At 32.7% G+C, this 20,619-nt stretch overlaps 2 protein-coding genes across 2 annotated transcripts; one reads left to right on the forward strand and one right to left on the reverse strand.

Annotated features, from left to right (window-relative positions):
• Window positions 1–743: 743 nt before the first annotated feature.
• LOC109817012 (serine/threonine-protein kinase PBL34) lies at window positions 744–6,451 on the reverse strand. The gene is made up of 5 exons (XM_083067842.1): window positions 4,496–6,451; window positions 4,155–4,299; window positions 3,249–3,388; window positions 3,033–3,156; window positions 744–2,135 (listed from the first exon to the last, which is right to left on the reverse strand). Exons 1-5 carry the CDS (start codon window positions 4,730–4,732, stop codon window positions 1,561–1,563), a joined length of 1,221 nt encoding a protein of 406 aa, XP_082923968.1. The 5' UTR covers window positions 4,733–6,451; the 3' UTR covers window positions 744–1,560.
• An 8,588-nt stretch (window positions 6,452–15,039) lies between these two features.
• LOC145954113 (small ribosomal subunit protein uS4) lies at window positions 15,040–16,239 on the forward strand. Its single transcript, XM_083067843.1, has 2 exons — window positions 15,040–15,221; window positions 15,900–16,239. The coding sequence occupies exons 1-2, from the start codon at window positions 15,055–15,057 to the stop codon at window positions 16,081–16,083; spliced, it is 351 nt and encodes a 116-aa protein (XP_082923969.1). The 5' UTR covers window positions 15,040–15,054; the 3' UTR covers window positions 16,084–16,239.
• Window positions 16,240–20,619: the final 4,380 nt, after the last annotated feature.

The raw sequence follows: 20,619 nt of genomic DNA on the forward strand, positions 1-20,619 counted from the left end.
AAAACATGAATATAATATATGTTAATATATTATTAATTAAAAAATATAAATATAGATTATAGTGATATATTATATATATTATTAAATCTTATTTAAAATCAAATTTTTTTCTAATTATATATTAAATAAATTTATACCTATATATATTTTATCTAAATCATATTTTTGTATTTCATTATATATAACATATTTTTGTAGCAAAAATAAATTGAGAAATTAATGAAAGAAAATCACACTAACACAAAATCTCCAGCAAGTCAACTGAAACAGCACTAAAGCCCATGAATTTTCCCTAAAGGCCAATGGTACGCTGAACAGTAACATAGAAAAAGAAAAAAAAAACTTCAGCATTACTACTGCTTATGTATATATAAAAATAAAATAAAAAATTAGAATCAATCAACAAAACAATCAGTAGTGAACAATTTAGATAAGGTTATTCTTGAAATATTCATTAGTAATTAACACTTACAGTACTAAAACAAAGCTGTTATTTCCCTCTAAAGATCGAAAAAGTCACAAATTAGGATCTTCAAACAAAATCATGAAGCCATTTAGTTATACTACTCCTATTTTTGAAAAAAAATTCATCTCAAATTATCATTTCATCAAAACCACACTGGAATTTTCTAAGTTAATTCTAATTGAGCAAGGTGTATATCATGGTTTTAAATTGCGGTTGCGGTCGCGGTTGCAGTTACTGCGATTGCGAGTATTGCGATGCGGATTGCGGCTGTTGCGGTGTGAAATTATTAATTATTTTCACTAAATATAAAAAATTTATAATTATCAATATATATTTTATTTTTAAGGATTTATACATTTTAATTCCTTTTTTTTAAATATTCTATTATTTTAATGAATAATTTAATTTATTTTAAAATTATAGTATCAATTTGTCGTATTACGGATGTATTGCGGTGCATTTCAGATGTGTTGCGGACGCAACACCGTTACGTTGCAGAAAAATGTGTGATTTCTAGTCTCACCGCAATTGCGGTCCAATGCCGTTGCGGACAAGGCCGCAACAGCAATATTGCGGCTGCAATACGTGTTGCGGTCCGCAATTTAAAACCATGGTGTATATGAATCATGAGGTTGGGATGGAGGAGCCAATACATGCACTAGTAGGTATAGGGAAATGAAAACACAAGGTTGAGACGTAGGAGCAAATACAGTACCCAAATCAATATATATACCCATCTTCACTCGGGTTCCAGTTGGTTTTCTGAATTACAATAAAACCTCAACATCATATCCATGCATACAAATATACATTAATATTTAAAAGAGCAGAAAAAATACAATACTAAAGCAAATAAATCATCATTCATAGCCTAAATAAAACCATTAATAATAAATTATTCAAATATAATAGACTTAAAAATAAGTAAAGAAACGAATAAACCTTCAAAATAGTATCTCTCAAACACATAGTTTCTTTAAAAAGGAAATAATTGTCTATTTCTCGTAGCTTTCCTAAGAAGCATATAAAAATAAACGATTATTTCTCAATAGTCTGAACTTAACTAAACAAACACACATGCATCTCATGTCATCTCATGGTTGTCCAACACAAGGGTTGGATGAAGATGCAACATTTGCAGGAGGTATACCATATTCTTGGCTCAATGGTGAGGCTTGAAAGCGCCTTGGAACATTTGGTGCTGGATCAGTTCTGAGACCGTACTTGTTTGCACCACCATGGCTGGAGGGTCCAACATGCATTTTGTTAAGTGAGCTCGGTGGGATTGTAACTGATGGAGTTGAAGTTGCTGTGGATGAGGTTGAAGCTATTGATGAGGCAGACGGATCTGCCATGTTATCATCTTGAAGAGGCAAAGACTTTAACACACGAACTACATCACTCATAAGGGGTCTTGCTTTTGGATCAGTGCGAACACAGTGAGTGGCCAACCTCACTGCTTTATTTGCACCTCTCATTGAGTATTGGCCTTCAAGCCTAGGGTCCATCAGATAGCTTAAGTTGTCTTTGTTCTTGAGAAGGGGGCGCAGCCATTCCACCAAGTTTTGCTCTCTCTTGGGCAATGTTTTGTCCATGGCTTTTCTACCTGTCAGTATTTCAAGCAAGACCACCCCAAAGCTGTAGACATCACTCTTGGAAGTGAGGTGTCCTGTAACCACAACATGCATCATGTTAGCACCTCTAAAGATCCCAAACCAATGCAGAAGAAACTTGCACAACATGCAACATTGAAGCTTAAATCATGCATACATTGTTTCCACATGTCTAATGTAATATGTCATAAACCTAGGGTTTTGATACGGTTAGTTTTTAAACCAATTGATGTATGAGTTTCCATTTAATGAAGTCATTCATGTCATCTATTTTGCTATTTAGTAGGGATTAATGATTTATGCAACTAGTCCAAAAACTATCTATAAACAAATCCTTATTATCTCTTGATCTCGAAGGAGAATATCGTGTGTTCATAGATCCTATTGTATTGACTTGATATTAGTTTATCATGGAAACAAACTAAACATGGTCCAGACTAGGTATTCTCATAAAGCATGTAATTTATGACACATGAATACAACATTTGGCTGAGCAAATGGGAAAGGGATATCTAACAGCAAGGATAAGATTTCAACAATGAATTTCACTTTCTTTCATATTGATACATCCTTTCCAGAATAATTTAATCTAAACTTTCTATATGCCATTTTATTTAATAAATATGAAGAGTCCAGCTAGCAAGCGTGCATAACCACAAACCAAAGCGACACTAGATATATCATAAATGGAGGAAAAAGTGAGTAAATTTTCAGTACTATAGTAACTATATTCCCTTGACCATTAACACTTTTCATTAGATAGTTTAAATTTTCTCCCATTTTTATTTTAATAAATTAAAATTCAGTAAAGTAACCATATACATCCAGGTACCATGATTTTAAGTTACATACTCTTGAAGGACTGAAAAATTTCCAAGACTAGATGCAATTCAGACTCAAGGGTCAAAGCATTCTGATAACAATTAAAATAAGATGTTTGAGAGTATACTAACCTGTCATCACATATTCAGGGGCAGCATAGCCTTGTGTTCCTATTATTTGAGTTGACACATGAGTTGCATCTCCCACTGGACCATCTCTAGCAAGCCCAAAATCAGAAAGTTTTGCATTGAAGTTCTGAAATAGAATGAATGATATATATTAAGATGATGAAGGTAAAGATGTATATATGTTGAAAATTATGTAGCATAGTAAGAAATATATAATACCATATCCAATAAGATATTAGATGTTTTGAAGTCTCGAAATATCACTGGCTTTGAAGCTTCCTCATGCAAAAAAGCAAGGCCCTTCGCAGCACCAATCATAATTTTCAGTCTCAGAGACCATGAAAGCTGGCGCGTAGACCCTGTTGATACATGACACTATTACTTGTTAATTCTCAGTGAGTTGTTAAGCTAAATCAATCTACAAAGAAACAGATTAAAAGTACAAGCTAACATTATCATAAACCTAAGTTCAGATAGGATTGTTCACTTTATGTTCTTTAAATGAGAATAATAACACAAGTTAATACTGCAGAGATTAAATGAAGCACTTACAACTCAATCGCCCAACTGCATTAGAACCTATACCTTGATAAATGTCATTAGAACCTATATTTGGTCAACTCCAAGGCTCAACAATAAATTCTACAATTTATTTGTAGAAACTTATGTATGATTTTCTGATCTTAGATTGTTCAGAATTTTCTGTCACTTTTATTTTTTCTTAAATCCATGCACATAATTTGTACACATTTCTCACACGAATGAATTGCAAGAATATTCAAAGCCTCATACTAAGATGTATAAACTAGTAAATTGTGAAAGCTAATAATTAATTGTTATACCTTCACACAATCAAGACCAAAGACATCGCCTACTACATAAAGGAAGCATATATTGACATTTTAATTTTGTGAGATTGAAACAATGAACGAAAACTATGAGCCTGGTTATTTTAGGAAATATTTTCTGAATTTTATTTTTATTTTAAATAAAATATTTAATTAAAATAAATAATGTGACATTTATGTAATAAAAAATAAAAATATATATTTTCACACCATACGAGAACTATTAAATTAGAGAACACAAATTTCTACAAAAGAATAAGTTGAAATTAAGACATACTCCTGAAGGACCTGAACAGATGCTTGTCTAAGCTTCCTCGACACATGTACTCATATACCAGTAACCTATTGTCATCTTCGATGCAAAAGCCAACCAATTTAACCAGATTTGGATGATGGAGTTCACCCAGATAACTAATTTCAGCCTGCCAAACATGAAAAAAATGAAGAGAAAGAGTTTTTTTTTTTTTTTTTAATAACTAACAAGATATATATATATATATATATATATATATATATATATATATATATATATATATCAAATGTAATTTACTCAATAAAAACTGGTGGAAATTAGCTAACTGAAAAAGAAACAAAGTCAGGGTTTGTATGGTCACATACAAGCCATTCCTTATGACCCTGAAATCCCTTCAGGTTGAGACTCTTCACTGCAACTGGAATCCCTACTCCAGGCCTTGCTGCATAGTTCCCATGCTGGCTGATCCAACCTTTCAACACAGTTCCAAACCCTCCCTCACCAAGAAAATTCTCAGCTTTGAAATTTCTTGTTGCCAATTTAAGATCATTAAAGCTGAACCTTCGAAGAAGGGAAGAAGCTACTATAAGTTCCGGGCTCATGTTGGGAGTGCAAGATCTTGCACGGCTTCTAAATTTTTTGGTGGATGAGGATCTTGAATTAACTGGTTGGTGTCTAACAACATCAGTTGTAACATTTTTTCCTGTTGATTTACAGCGAAAAAGAAACACTTCTAATCATGTTTAATTTAATTAGCAACATATATATAAAGTGTACATGAATTGGACACATTAATGATCAATTAAGTATAAATTTGTCATGCCCTAGAAGATTAAAGAAGATCCTGAATTAGCCATTTGCAACATACAATGAATATATTTTAGTACTGAAAACATGCCTTTCAATTTTATTTCACAAGTTATTCCATTAACATAAGCATATATAGAATCTATGTTGGTTCAAGTTATTTTAAGAAAGGAATTGATTTTTTTTTTTTATGTGCCGAAAGAACTTTTGATGAATTTTTTTCCCAAAATTTATAATCCTGACTTTTCCTACTTTAACTTTTGTACTTATCACATGCCTCTCTCTCTCTCTTTTTTTTTTTTTTTTTTTTTTTTTTCCCTTTTCTGGTAAAATATCTGTTCCGTTTATTACTTTTATTTATTTATTTATTTAGTTTTATTTATCTTCTCTCCGGAGGAATATATGCCCTGAAGGATGTAAAGGAAAAAAATAAACATTTTATTTAAAAAAGCTAAACAGGATTTACATGACTGACTAATTAATATATAATTTGATTTATTGTAAATTAAATTGAGCAAAAAAGACCAAGTATAAGAAGAAGATAAGGAGGACATATCCAGAGAGAGATATGTAATGGTATATGGAAGAAAAGTCCGAAGACACCCTTGGGAGAAATAATAAAAGAGAAAAATAATAAGTGTATAATAAGTGATTAATAAAAATTCGCAAATAAAAAGAAACGTGGTATCGATTACGCGTTTGTAATTTTGAATGAAGGGTAGTTCAATGGTATATACTATATAGGGGAGGATACAAGTATGGGATTGCCACCTTGTATATATACCTAACCAATGTATGAATCAAAAGCGAATTTTTTTTATTGAAACGAGAAACTAGCGTGAGATCTAAGAAGAATAGTTAAGGTAGAAAATATATACCATAGCGTTGTTTGGTTTTTTCATTGGAGGAGCTTTCCTTCTCGGAATTCAAACGCAAGCAACATAGCAAAATCCTGAGTTTCCTCCAAAATCTTGAACCTTTTTCAGTTGTAGAACCTTGAACAACATCTTTGTTTCTCCTTCCATTGGATTTGCTCGCACTCGTAGTACCAACCTGAGTACCAGCAAGGCTCCCCATTTTTTCGGTTCAGATACCTAAAACATTGAACATATAAAAATTTCAGAACAAAACACAAGAAGAAAAATGCTAGCCAGCCTCACACTTTCAATACCTCCAAAAGGTGATTGTGTCAAACAATCTTATATGCTGCTTTGGTGCTTAATAAGAGATGTGTTTAATTAGAGTGTTTGATGCATCCAGTGCTTATTTAAGAATGGGTGTTCAAATATTTTTCATAAGTCAATGTGCTTGCTTTAATTAAATGATAATGATAAATGCTAGGTTGAAAGTTTAAAGTTTATTTGTGAGGTACACTTAAATGTTTAACGTTGTTGTCTCACAAAGATGAGTCTTTTAAGTTGTAAAATTAGTAATATGTAATAAGATGACCCATTTTAAATGGGTAAAAAGTAAAAGACGAAGAGCGTCAATATAATTTTTATTATTGATTAAAATTTATTTAAATTTAATAAATTGTATAAGTCTCACTCATAATATTAATAGGTTTTAGTATTGTTTTTAAAATAACTGCAGCTTTAATATTTAATAAAATTTTAAATAACTGATATTATAAGTTTTTAATATAATATTTTTTAAAATTCTTAATTTGCCACCGTGAACATTACCACTTTTAGGAAAATTATGTGAAAAATGATATATTTAATTACTCTTTCAATTTTTATAATTTCATAAATTTTATCTTCTAGTCTTTATAATTAAAATATTATATTTTAATAATTATATATGTGATTTTTATTTCATTTTAATTCTTAGAGTTTTATAAACTTTGCATTTTTTATAGTAATAAATGACAAAAACTAAAAAAAATAAAAAACACCATATATAAAAATTAAAATAGAACATTTTTAATTATAAAGACTAAAATATAAAATTTATGTAATTACATTAAAAAAAAACTTATATTTATTGTTGATTTAAATATAGGTATGAATATCTTAAATTGCAGTTATTATACAACGGAAGGTGTAATAATTAATAGAGTGTGAGATAAAAGCAATTTGTTAAACAAAAATGGAAACCTGCAATGGAGATACATGAACACACAGTCATCAAAACTCCAAATGCTCAATAAACTAAACCAACAAAAGAAATAAATTTCTCATGAACCCAAACAGATATACATCATGAAACCAGGAAGTGAACAAAGTCAACAAACCCCACATGGTGAAGTGGGGTTTTTCACACACACAAAGATAGAAAAAGCATGAGAAGAGAGGAAGATTGTGTTTGCTTACAGAAAGATGATTGAAGGATGCAGCAACTGAAAGGTATGGTGATGAATATCAGAAATGAGTGTGTTCAATGAAGGGAAGAGTACAAATTATATAGAACATTTCTCACTGCCGTGGCTTGAGATGACTAGTAACACGTGACACTCATTCACACAAGCAAGACAAGGGGTTGCATAAACAAACAAAGATAAAAACTCTGGTTTTCAAAAGAGAGAGAGATTGACGTGCGTTATGCATAAAAAAGCAGAAGGGATACTTAAAGCAATATTGGAAATAATCAATGAATGTTATTAGATAGAGATAAAAAAGAGTAACACGTACAAAGATATATAATAAAAATAGAGATAATCACTTATATACTTCTAATGTAAAAATTTTTACACTGACAGTCAATTAGAGTCATTAATAGTATTTTTTTTTATTTTAATTTAATTAAATGAGTAAATAAAAAGACACTATTAACAATTTTGATTAACTGTCAGTGTAAAAAAAACTTTAAGTGTATAAGTAATTAACTCATAAAAATATATTAAAAATTTATCAATTGGTCAACTTTTTTCTTTGCTTATGAGTGTAATATATATATATATCAAAATTGATAATTAAAGACTAATAATCTGTCTTTACTATTATTTTAAATCATAAGAATCAATCTTAAAACTATCAGGACTTCCTATGTTCTAAAATAGACACGTTTGTTAGTTAAATAAATATTTTAAATACCTATTTAAACTACTGTGAAGTTTAATTTGAATAGTGAATTAATGGTGCAAATAAGTTTAAAGTAGCTCGGTAAAAAGTAAGAAAAACTTTTAGATTTTGAAAAGTACCTGCAAGCATTAAAAGAAATTGACATTTAGTTGGATATATTTTATAATGATACAATACTTTTTAGTAAAAATTACTTTTATTAATACTATATATACAATATATATTAGTATATTTTTTTAAAATGTAGATATAAATTATAGTGATACATAATATATATTATTAAATTTTATTTAAAATTAATATTAAAATTGTATGTAATTATATTATAAATAGATTTATATTTATATATATTTTATTTATAATAATACTTTTTGTTTATAATATTTTTTAAATAAAATAAAGTTAAAGTATCTCAACAAAAAATAAGGCAAACTTTTAAACTTTAAAAAGTGTTTATAAAAAAATTAAAATCTATTATCTCACTCTAAATGTGAGATAATGCATTTCTATTCTTATTAAATTTAAATTTATGTCATAAATTGAATATATGGATTTAATTAATTTTTATGGAGTTAATTAATCATAAACTATTGATATCGATTTTATAAGATAATTATTATAAAAATTAATAAACTTATTATATACAATATAGTTTGTAATATTGAATAGCAGATATTATACAATAAGTGAATATATTATTTATTCATTATAAATCCTAAAATAAAACTTATTGATTAAGATAGTTTAAAAAAGCTTATTTTAATAAATTTTATTAATAAAACTATTAAAAATAATGTTAAAAAGTTTATGGGGGTTACAAACCATTCTCAAAAGTCTTCCTTCGAACAGAAATTGTAAATGCAACCAACATAAAATATCCGAGATATTGAATGCATTAAAAATTAAGCTCTATATAACTTTTGCTTTTATATATATATATATATATATATATATATATATATATATATATATATAATATAATATAATATTTCTTAGGCTTTGATTTACTATTATATTAATTTTAGTAATAATAAAAATAACTACAAAATATTTTACTACCATTTTCACATTAGTCATTGTATATGGTTTAATAAAATATTTATTGACAATTATTCTGCATATTGGTAAAGTCCTTATAATGATAAAGAAAAATGTATGAGTTTTTATGACATTTTTTACTATTTAATATCTTTTTACTATTGCCACTAAAAGCTTAAGAAATAATTTTTAGCTTATATACTTTTTAATTATATCTAGTCAATTTGGGACTTGTAAGACAAAAGTTATCCTCTACTTATATACTCTTTAATTACCTTCTTTCAATATGACACTTAGGTTTTTTTCAATACACTCTCTCAAGTGAATAAATGGTGAATGATTTGATATCAAATTAGAATAGTATGTTATGCACCCAACTCAATCCTACAAAATCAATTTGTAAGGTGAAAGTTGTCTTCCATTTATATACTCTTTAATTGTCTTATCTCTAATAGATGTGAGTTTAAGATTTTTCTAATAAAATTAATTAAAAATTACTTTTAGCTTTTAACCAACCATTTTCAATAAATACTCTTATAAATATATTTTTAGTGACTCTTATTTATTAGTTATTAATGTTTTTTATTAGATAATAAATTAAAAATAGTTAATTTATTACTATTAAATAATTATTGTTATTAATAAATTTTGATGTAGTGTAAATATATTTTTAGTGACTACTAATAATTATTAATATTTTTATTAAATAATAAAATAGAAATAATTAATTTATTGTCATTAAATAATTTTCGCTAACGTTATATTTTGGTGTAATGATTTCGGGTATATTTTTGTTTTTCTTTTGAGGGATGGCTCCAAACAGAATTTGTAAACACAACCAGTAAAAAGTACAGGAAATATTGGATGCATTCAAAACCCAGTTATATATAAAATTACTATAGCATTTCTACCTCATATTTGAGGGATAAGTTGTGTGAGGCATGGCTTCAAATGACTGGTAGATATTGGGGGGGTGCTTATTAATGAGGATCTATAAAGAACACACAGAAAGTATGCTAAATGGTTAAAAAGGAGGTTAGAAAATGACAAGAAAAGTAAAGAGGGAAGGAAAAAGAGGAGAAGAACGTGGCACAAAACCAGGAAGAGAAAACGTTACTTGGTAAAGGAATGGAATGAAACTCTCAACATTTAACAGATGCTTAATTTACTTCAGCATAGAACCATTGTTGAACCAAACATCCAAACATGTCATTGTGATAATAACTCATTGGATCATGAAATGTCCACAGAATTTTGTTAAACTCTGCAATATCATTCTCAATCTTTTTATTCATCTTTTTTTGTTTTTAATGTTAAGTACATATATATGTAGACTGAAAACTCTGCAATATCATTCTCAATCTTTTTATTCATCTTTTTTTGTTTTTAATGTTAAGTACATATATATGTAGACTGAAACTTATTATGGAATGGGTTCAGGTCTCACACGGTTTGGAGACACCTCTTAATCAAAAAAAAAAAAAACATATATATATATATATATATATATATATATATATATATATATATAACAGTTAATCACCTAATTATAGTTGTATGTTTAAATAATTTATTTATATCTATAATTTATCAACGACTTTAAGTTAATTCAGATTATAATTAAATGTGGTCAAAATTATAACATAAGTGCAGTTTTTTTTTTATTAGTAAAAGTTAATTTTAATGCTTCATATATAATTCTTTGGTCAACATTCAATTCCCTCATCATCTCAATATAAAACATCTGGCGATTGTTGGATATGTCACTGTATTTTCCTGTTTTGTTACTTATCGTTGTATTTATATTTTTTTGTAATAAAATTATGCAAAGGGACTCGTTATATATATAAATTAACTTTGTTCAAAATAATATATTTTATTATTATTTGATTAAACATAAGATTATTCTGTTCTTTTACGATTGTAACTACTTTTAAACTTGTATGGGACAATGCCCTTGGTCCATAAGTGCGGACTCGGCACCCTTGACACCCGAGTGCGCCGGACAAAGCTCTTGGCCAATCGGTTCGACAACCTTGGTACCCGAGGAACGTTTAATGTCACTACATGACACAAACGCACCTTAAATCGAAAAGGGAGTACTAATAAGCACATTAACCGGCCTCAATCATGAATTAACAGGTAATTGCGGATATAAAGTAAGTTGCAAACGTATTACCTAATTTAGTAATCCTAGTGCGGGCCCATCAAGCACAGGGCCCATTAATGTCAGTATAAATAGTCCACATCTCGAGGTAATGTCACGGTTCATTCAATAACTATTGATCTCTGGGCCTACTCTAACTTGAGCGTCGGAGTACCTTTTGCAGGTACCTTCCCTCTCACCGGAATATTCGATTGGAGCTCTCGTTCGGTCTTTAGAGTACAAGAAGTTTACTAGTGTGCCCTTCAGACAGGTACATTTGGCGCCCATCATAGGGCCGAACCGAGAGTTTTTGTGGAGATTAACAGAGCAAGTCGAGCGATGGCAAAAACGAGGAGGACGAACACAGAAGACCACCGATCTGGCGAAGAAGAGGACCATGTGGAGGTTGTCGATAAAACGGACCTTTCCGAAACCGTTTGTCAGCTGAAACAAGAAATGACGGCTATGAAGTAGCAGCGAGAGAAAGACGCAAGGGAACTTTCGGCCTTGAAAGCAGAAAATGCTGCATTAAAAAATTAAGATCCTTCGTGGAGGCCTACTCAACCAACCCACACTCAAACCCAAGGATCTTTCCAGTCTCATGAGATCCACACTTCGGCCCCTCATGCCTCAGTCGTTGCACCAGAAAAGTTCCCATCGGCCTTACCGACAATTGGCAGACCCACGGACCTAGCAACAATTGGATCACACCGACACCCCTTTACCCCGTCTATTATGCAACTGACGTTGATGGATAATTGGAAATCCCTGCCGATCGATAAGTATGATGGCACAACGGACTCTGATGAGCATCTTGATGTTTTTCTTACGCAGGTAACGTTGAGCACCACGGATGTGCTGCTTTGTGTCAGATTTTTCCAACATTTCTCAAAGGAAGGGCCTTGGGCTGGTTCACTCAGCTCCCTCCCAATTCTATCGACTCCTTCAACACATTGTCTTCTCAATTCAGTATCCAATTTGCAATAGGTCATCCACACAATCTAACATCCTTGTCACTAATCAGTCTTCGGCAGGACAAGAGGGAGTCACTTCAGACTTTTATGGATCGGTTCAATAAAGCGGCATTAGAAATCAGGGATCTTAACCCAGCTGTGACACTCCATCACCTCACAACGGCTTTGAAACCAGGGCCATTCGTCAACATCATCTACAAAAAAACCCCCTTGGACATGAATGACTTGCGAAGACGAGCCGATAAGTATATGCAAATGGAAGAATTAGCTGACTTTCGCAACCAAGCTCGAGCTGAAACCATGACAAAGAATGAGAAGATGATAGAGCAACCATTTAAGGGTCGCAATAAGGAAATAACACTTCGAGAACGACCTATGCGCGGTCTGAATTATTCTCAATATACTCCTTTGAATGCAAGTCGGGCAGCGGTACTCGAACAGGCCCTGGCATCAAAAGTGCTGTTAGTTCCAAAGAGAGCCTCAACACCTCTACGCGCCGACACAAACAAGTCATGTCGATACCACTGTAATTGGGGTCACTCCACCGAGGAATGTGCGGCCCTAAAAGATAAGATTGAAGACTTAATAAAGCAAGGGAAACTTCAAAATTTTGTCGATCGGCCAACCTCAACTCATCCTCGGATGAAGTACCAGCCTCGATACCGTGACCAACATGAAAGCGAGCGTTCCGATAGACATCGTCGTGAGCATAGCCGATCACGCGAAAGGAAAAAAGAACCCCAGACGTCGCACAGGCGTGTTATTAACATGATCGCAGGAGGGTTTGCCGGCAGAGGCACAACCTCATCGGCCCAAAGGAGATATTTACGAGGCAGTTTGGGCAGTACACGCGGTTGAGAAAATACCCTCAAGAAGGTGGCCAACTATAACCTTCAAAGAGGATGACTTCCGGGGCATCGACCCTGTTCAAGATGACCCAATGGTAATTAGCGTAAATACGCAATTGCATTGTTAAAAAGACACTGGTGGAATCATCAAATAGCAACTTCACCTTCAAATCCCGAAACAAACAGTCATACATGTAAAGCGAATCCATGTTTTGCGCATGCTTACCTAGAAAAACATAATCTAGATTCGGAAACGCATTGTTTTGGCATGCCTTCACCCCGATCAGATATGGATCCTCCTCGGCATTGAAAATAAGACATTTGGTGTACTCCAAAAGGTTGGTAATCATTCGAGCATCCCGATAGCGAGAATAATAAGATGATACTTCACCATTAACCCACTCAAACCCTGGAACATCGGAAGGCCCATACTTCACTCGGGTAGCAATGCACAAAGGCTTGGGCCGACCCTCCGAGTCGTGTTCAACATCGCGAGATGGTCGGCCCTCGGCTCGGAGGGCAACAAGAACACATCCGTTTGGACAATTCGAAGAAACGTCGGACGAGGACGAAAAAAAATTGGCCGAAGATAACGACCCTGACACCAATGACCCTACCGAGGACCCATCAACCAAAGACCGCTCGGAACCACTAATCATTAACTCAAAACGTACCCAAAAAAGAAAAAATCTATTCGGCAAAACTGACCTGCAAGTCACTCGGCCACATCACTCACTCGGCTGCTGAGAGAAGAAGCTCTATCGGGGTTTGGCGAAATGGAATGGTGGACGCCACCACCTATTTATAGCACTCAAAGGATCACGAAAATTTGAATCACCAAGGAAGAGAACCGTTAGATCTTGGAGATCCAATGACACAAAATACTCGGCTTTTCATTTCAAAACATTGCATTTGGTTGGACGCGACCTGACAAAACTCTCTCTCCTATTAATTAGCTTTGATTCGATTCTCTCTCTCCTTGGATTCGACTCACTCTCCAATGCTAGGCGGTGGCCTTAGTTCATTTTTACATTGCTGGCAACTTATTTAAGTTGATGTTCACTTATACAAATCCTAAGCCACTTAGAGCATCTCTAACTCCCAACCACTTTAAATGGGTCCCATTGTGCCACGTCACTCTTAAGCAACTCATATTATATTTTTACAAGTTTTGCTCCAATGGAAATTGCTTATAAACACACTACAAAAAAAATGATAAATAGTGGAGGTTATTTTGCGGAGGTTTTAAAACCCTCCTTAAATTATTAAAATCTGCCGTTTTTTTGTTTAATTTGCAGAGGTTTATAACTCCCTCTAATTAAAATATTATTTTAATTTATAGAGGTTTATAATCTCCTCTAATTAAAAAATATTTTTCCACTTAAATGTTTTTTCTCTAAAAGTTAAAACAAAAAGAAATTAGTATGTGACTCTACAAGTACTTCCCTCTCAAAAGATAAAAAAATCTTTTCATTTCCCTCTTAAAAGAATCAGAAAAAGAAATCCCTAAACCTTCTTTATCAATCTTTTCATTTCCCTCTTAAAAGAATCAGAAAAAGAAATTCTTAAACCCTCTTTATCAGTATATGGCTCCTTAATGTTTCCTAAATCCTGTGATGATTCCTGAGCCTCCAAAGTGAACCCTAAATCCCGTTTGCATCATTTTGATTCCTTTTGACGCTTGAGATTCCGGTGAGGGTGAGGGAGGACGAACGAGAATGCCCGTTACGTGACTGAAACGTGTCTCGACACTGACTGGATGGGCCGCGAGGTCTACGGAGGAACGGTTGGGGAGGGCAAGGCCTATGATAGGGGCGTGCGCGCGGGTGCCTTGGGCCGTTGATTTCTTACTTTTTTTTGTTTCGTTTGACAGATGGGAAAACATTCAAGAAGCCTCGGCGTCCGTGCGAGAAGGAGCGTCTTGATGCGGAGCTGAAGCTTGTCGGAGAGTACGGGCTCCGGTGCAAGCGAGAGCTGTGGAGGGTACAGTACGCCCTCAGCCGCATCCGCAACAACGCCAGGAACCTTCTGACACTCGACGAGAAGAACCCTCGCAGGATCTTCGAGGGCGAGGCTCTACTTCGCAGGATGTTCCGCTACGGTCTCCTCGACGAGACCCAAAACAAGCTCGATTACGTTCTCGCTCTCACTGTCGAGAACTTCCTCGAGCGCCGCCTCCAAACCCTTGTTTTCAAGTCCGGCATGGCCAAGTCCATTCACCACGCTAGGGTTCTCATCAGGCAGAGGCATATCAGGTTCCTCCGTTTTCGCAATCTCATTGATGGTTGTGTTAGTTGCGAGTTAATTGTGTTTTGTTTTGGTGAATTTTTTTTATTTTTTGGGCGCTGTGTTTGTTAGTTTATAGTAGTATTGTGGACTAATTGGATATGTTTAGGGAAATTTCATTTTTTGATTTTCCTTTTCACTTTGTTGGATTGCTTGCATTTTGTGATGAAGCCCCATTTGTGTGATTTTGTGTGTTTGGGTAAACCACATAATTATGATTCTTGTGGTAAACCACATCAGGAGGAATAGGGTTCAATTATTCTTATGCAAGTTGTATGTTGTTTATATAAGCTGTTTGGGTAATATAAAATAAGATCAAACAAATTAGCTGCAAATGAGATTGAGTATGATTGGATATAAGTTTAAAAGATTTTGTGTGCTGGAAAAGGCTTTTTATTTTCTGTAGGGGGAAGTACTCAAGTTTTTCTGAGCTTGTATCCATTTAGATTTTAGACTCATAATGTTTTTGCGTAATTTTGATTTTAATCATGTAGGGTTTATAAAAGGACCTTGTTTTGCATGAACTGAATGGGGGTTTATCATTCTTTTGATTTTCTGGTTTTATTCGCTTGAAGATGAAGCTGTCGATGTATGCTATCTATTGTTTTGGTGATGGCAATTTTTTATTTTTGTTTTGGGATTGGCAGGGTTGGTAGGCAAGTGGTGAACATTCCATCTTTCATGGTGAGGGTTGACTCTCAGAAGCACATTGACTTCTCGCTTACTAGTCCTCTTGGTGGTGGACGCCCCGGAAGAGTGAAGAGAAAGAACCAAAGGGCTGCTGCTAAGAAGGCTGCCGGTGGTGATGGGGATGAGGAAGATGAGGATTAGACTGTTAATTTTGTCTTTCTCTAGTGGTATTAGACCTTGTGCCACCTTTTACCTTGCTTCCCTAGTTTATGCTTATTGATTGTTATACTTTTTCCGTTCTTGGTTCCTTGTTTGAGAATATAATTTGCGTGATATATTATGTTTTTTGAACTTAAATATTTTAAAGTATCAAGATTTTCCCTTAATAACTTTGGTGGTGATTGATTGGTTTACTGGCATCTACTTATGAACTTGTAGTGTCCCCTGAGTATTTTCACCTGGTTTAAAACATCATAATTTCTTTGGTGATTGAATCAAACATGTCTGTGTTACTCTAGTTTTACGTCCCTGAAGATATACAGGGAAAAGCTTGAGTCTCATTCATAGTAATTAAATAACATTATTAGGTTATAGCATGGGCAATGTGAGTCGGATAACTTCTAAGCCACACTACCACACTGACATGTAAAAGCATGTTGGGGCTTAAACATTATTGTGAAACCCAAAGATAGCATATAGAAGTGGTTGGTTACTTATTCCATTAAATGCTTATTTTATTAATCGATTCCATCGTAATGTAGAATCATTTTAAATTGGTTGAGTGAGTTATATATGGTTCTTTGTTTTCAATTTTTAAATTAGTGTCACCTCATCCAAAGTTACAAGGTTTTAATTAAAAGAAATCATATATAATCTTCGATATCTAGTATCTAGTATTTATATAGTTTATCTTGATGTCTCTCTTGTTTTGATTAAATATTGTAATCTTTATTTTTATGTGTTTACAACCTGCATTACATTTTTATAGTTTAGTAAGAAGTTCACACTTGTCTAAATATTATTGTTTACTGTTGCACTTCTTTAAAGGTAATAATTTGACTTATAAATGTTGTTATTATTTTATTTATTAATTATTTTAATCTTGTTTTAATTTACATAGTATGTCATGTTTAATTTTATTGTTCTTTAAAATAATTGTTTGGAATTGATTTTTTTATTTATTGATTGTCATTATGATATAGTATGTGTGATACACCCTTGTATATAGTATATATAACTAACTATTTTTTCTTTTCTTATTTCAGCTAAATGATGCTTCAAGTGTTTCTAATACACCTTTGGATGCAAGAGGATCTTCTGGTGCTAGCAACCCTTAGTTTTCTTATAATGTATTTTGGATTTAAATTTTAATTAGTACAAGACTAATATTACTTTGTTATGGATTTTATGTCATACTTTGATTTACAATAGAAATTTGAATTGTAAATTTTTGAACTATACACTGTTATTTTTGTTATTGGAAATATAATTTCTACGTCCACATTATGAGTATTCTTTTATTACATTTTTTATAGATATCATAAGAAAATGGGAAATTGTAATACATGTAAATTATGAAATTAAAATAAGTATAAAAAATTGTCATATACAAGAAAATAGGGAGAATTAGAAACTCGACTGTAAAATCTCTATTGTTAGAATGCTTTAAAAAAAACCTCCATAGTTAGTATAGTTTTAAAACATCTTTCAATAAACCTTCATAGTTAGTTTAGGTTTAAAGCCTCCTTTAAAAAACCTCCATAGTTAGTGTAGGTTTAAAACCTCCTTTAAAAAACCTCCATAGTTAGCGTAGGTTTAAAACCTCCTTTAGAAAACCTCCACAGTTAGTGTAGGTTTAAAACCTCCACAAAAAAACCTCCGCAAAATACTATCGATACCAGAGGTTTTTAAAAACCCCTGCTAATTGCTTGTGGCGAATGTAACTGCGGAGGTTTTTGAAAACCTCTGCAATTTATTTTGCGGAGGGTAAAAACCTCCACTAAACGCAAAAACAACCTCCATTATTTAGCACATTTGTTGTAGTGACACCCATACTTTTTTACAACTCATACTACACTTTTTGACATCTCACACTACACTTTATTATAAATTTTAAAAAAATTAATTATTATAAATACTATATAAATATGAATAACAAATAAAAAAATTATAATAATAAAAAAAAGTAGCTTAATATATTCTATAATAAAAAATTAGACTATTTTATTTGAGAAAATATTTTCTATTTTTATCTTTAAAAATAATTTTTATTTTTAAATTTTTAGATTTAGAAAATTTATCTCGTTTGAGTTCTTGTTTTCTATTTAGAAAATAAAAATACTAAAAATGTGTTTGATTTAATTATTTTTTAATAAAATTTTACGAAATACATTTTTTTATTATAAAAATATAAAAAATAAAAATAGAAAATAAAATGTAAAAAATAAAAACAGAAAATAAAATATAAAAATAATATGGGATATGATATACGGGTTATGCTCTCATGCATAATTCTTGAGATTATTTCCTCAATTAGAATATTTAATTTGGCGTATATTTTGTTGGTTTTAATTCTCCTTTATTGCAGAATATTGCCAAATCATATCAAAGATATGAGGGAGATAATTTAGCCTGTATACTTGTATATAATTACCTATTGATCAATAGAATGGGGGACGATTCTTTTCCATAACTTTGTTATGGTATTAGAGCGTACAAAGTCTCGGTGAGAACGTGTGACAAAACTCTTCTCATGGATAAAGCTGAGATCGAGAAGAAGACCGAATTGGTGAAAAAGATACCTTCACCGTATGACTTGCATGCAAAAGATAATTCAGGAAATTTGAATGGAGGTTTTCGAGCAAATGCAATGCAAGTGAATGGAGAAACCAATAGGACTAATGAAAATGCATTGAGTGGACTAAGATCTGAACAATGGAAAACTCTAAAGGATTTGTTAAACAATCACAAAGGAACCACAAGTGACAAAATGACAGGTAAACATAGTGAGTGGATCATAGACACAGAGGCCTCTAGCCACATGACAGGAAACTTGAGTTTATTATGTGGGCTGAGAGACGTAATTGGGTGTCCAGTGAGACTTCCAGATGGAAAACAACTGATGACAAACAAAGAAGGGGCAGTGACACTTGATGGAGGATTGAAAGTGGAAAATGTGCTTTATGTGCCAACATTGAGTTGTAACCTGTTGTCTATTTCTCAATTGACAAATGAAACAAATTGTGTTGTCTATTTCACTAACAACTTATGTGTTATGCAGGATTGCACTTCGAATATGCTGATTGGAGTGGGTGAACAACGAGATGGACTTTACTTCTTTAAAGGAATTCGAAGTGAGAAAGCACACAAAGCTAATGGAACTTGCGAACTTAATCTGTGGCATCAACGCATGGGGCACCCTTCTTTCAAGGTCACTAAATTAGCTTCCAACATGAGGTGTGATAACAGTATTTTAAAGAACAAACCATGTGATGTATGTTTACGGGCTAAGCAAACTAGAGATGTCTTTCCATTAAGTACAAATAATGCTAATGGTAGTTTTGAATTAATACACTGTGATTTGTGGGGGCCCTATAGAACCCCCTCTTCTTGTGGTGCTTCATATTTTTTGACAATAATGGATGATTTTTCTCGTGCTATTTGGATTTATTTGATTTCTGATAAAAGAGAAGTGTCACGTACATTGCTGAATTTCTTTGCATTAATAGAAAGACAATTTGGCAAACAGATTAAAGTGCTACGTAGCGATAATGGTACTGAATTTACATGTTTGAGAAACTACTTTCATGAACACGGGATAGTATTTCAAACATCTTGTCCAGGAACCCCACAACAAAACGGAAGAGTAGAAAGAAAGCATAGACACATTCTTAATGTTGCTCGTGCTCTACGATTTCAAGGTAATCTCCCTATTTCTTTTTGGGGTGAGTGTGTCTTAACAGCTGGATACTTGATTAATCGTACTCCCACTCCAGTGTTTTCTGGAAAAACACCGTATGAGATGTTGTATGGTCAAGCCCCCATGTATGAGCATTTAAAAGTTTTTGGTTGTTTATGCTATGCACACAACTTGGATAGACATGGTGATAAGTTTGCTAGTCGAAGTCGAAAGTGTATCTTTGTGGGTTACCCCTATGGGAAGAAGGGTTGGAAATTATTTGATTTAGATACTCAATGCTATTTTGTGTCTCGTGATGTTGAGTTCTTTGAAACGGAGTTTCCTTTCACACCTACAGCTGGGGTCAAATATGATTTATCTGTGGATTCGTCGTTAATGAACGATACATTGGATAATGATGATGATAATGATTTGGATAATGACACAAGGATGGGAGAAAATACACTCAATGAGGTAGTTGTAGGTTCTGAAGTGAGGGAGGGAACTGTTGCCTTAGACAGTGAGAGAAGTGATGAGCTCTTAGAAGAAGGAAATAATCCAACTCCTAATGTTGACTCACTAGAGCTTGTTCGTCAAAGCAGTTTGGAGGAACTAGGAAGAGGTCATCGTACCAAATTGCCTTCCGTGAAGCTACGTGAGTATGTAACTCACACCATAAAGAAGTTAAGTCCATCTCCAAGTCAATCCACTTCACAGTATTCTTCAGGTACTCCCTATCCTATATCTCACTATATAAGTTGTGAAAATTTCTCTGAAAAGCATTGCAGGTTTGTTGCTGCTATTACTCTAGCCCGAGAACCCATTCATTATGCTGAAGC

Source organism: Cajanus cajan, chromosome 2 (genome assembly GCF_000230855.2).
Source record: "Cajanus cajan strain Asha chromosome 2, NIPB_CcT2T_4, whole genome shotgun sequence".
Classification (NCBI taxonomy): domain Eukaryota; kingdom Viridiplantae; phylum Streptophyta; class Magnoliopsida; order Fabales; family Fabaceae; genus Cajanus; species Cajanus cajan.

Coding starts and splice junctions, on each gene's coding strand:
- LOC109817012 (XM_083067842.1), bottom strand. CDS start 4,732: ATGAGCCCGGAACTTATAGTAGCTTCTTCCCTTCTTCGAAGGTTCAGC. Junction 3,389..4,154: donor TCTGTTCAGGTCCTTCAGGA/GTATGTCTTAAT, acceptor ATGTATCAACAG/GGTCTACGCGCCAGCTTTCA. Junction 3,157..3,248: donor CTAATATCTTATTGGATATG/GTATTATATATT, acceptor ATTCTATTTCAG/AACTTCAATGCAAAACTTTC.
- LOC145954113 (XM_083067843.1), top strand. CDS start 15,055: ATGTTCCGCTACGGTCTCCTCGACGAGACCCAAAACAAGCTCGATTAC. Junction 15,222..15,899: donor ATCAGGCAGAGGCATATCAG/GTTCCTCCGTTT, acceptor TGGGATTGGCAG/GGTTGGTAGGCAAGTGGTGA.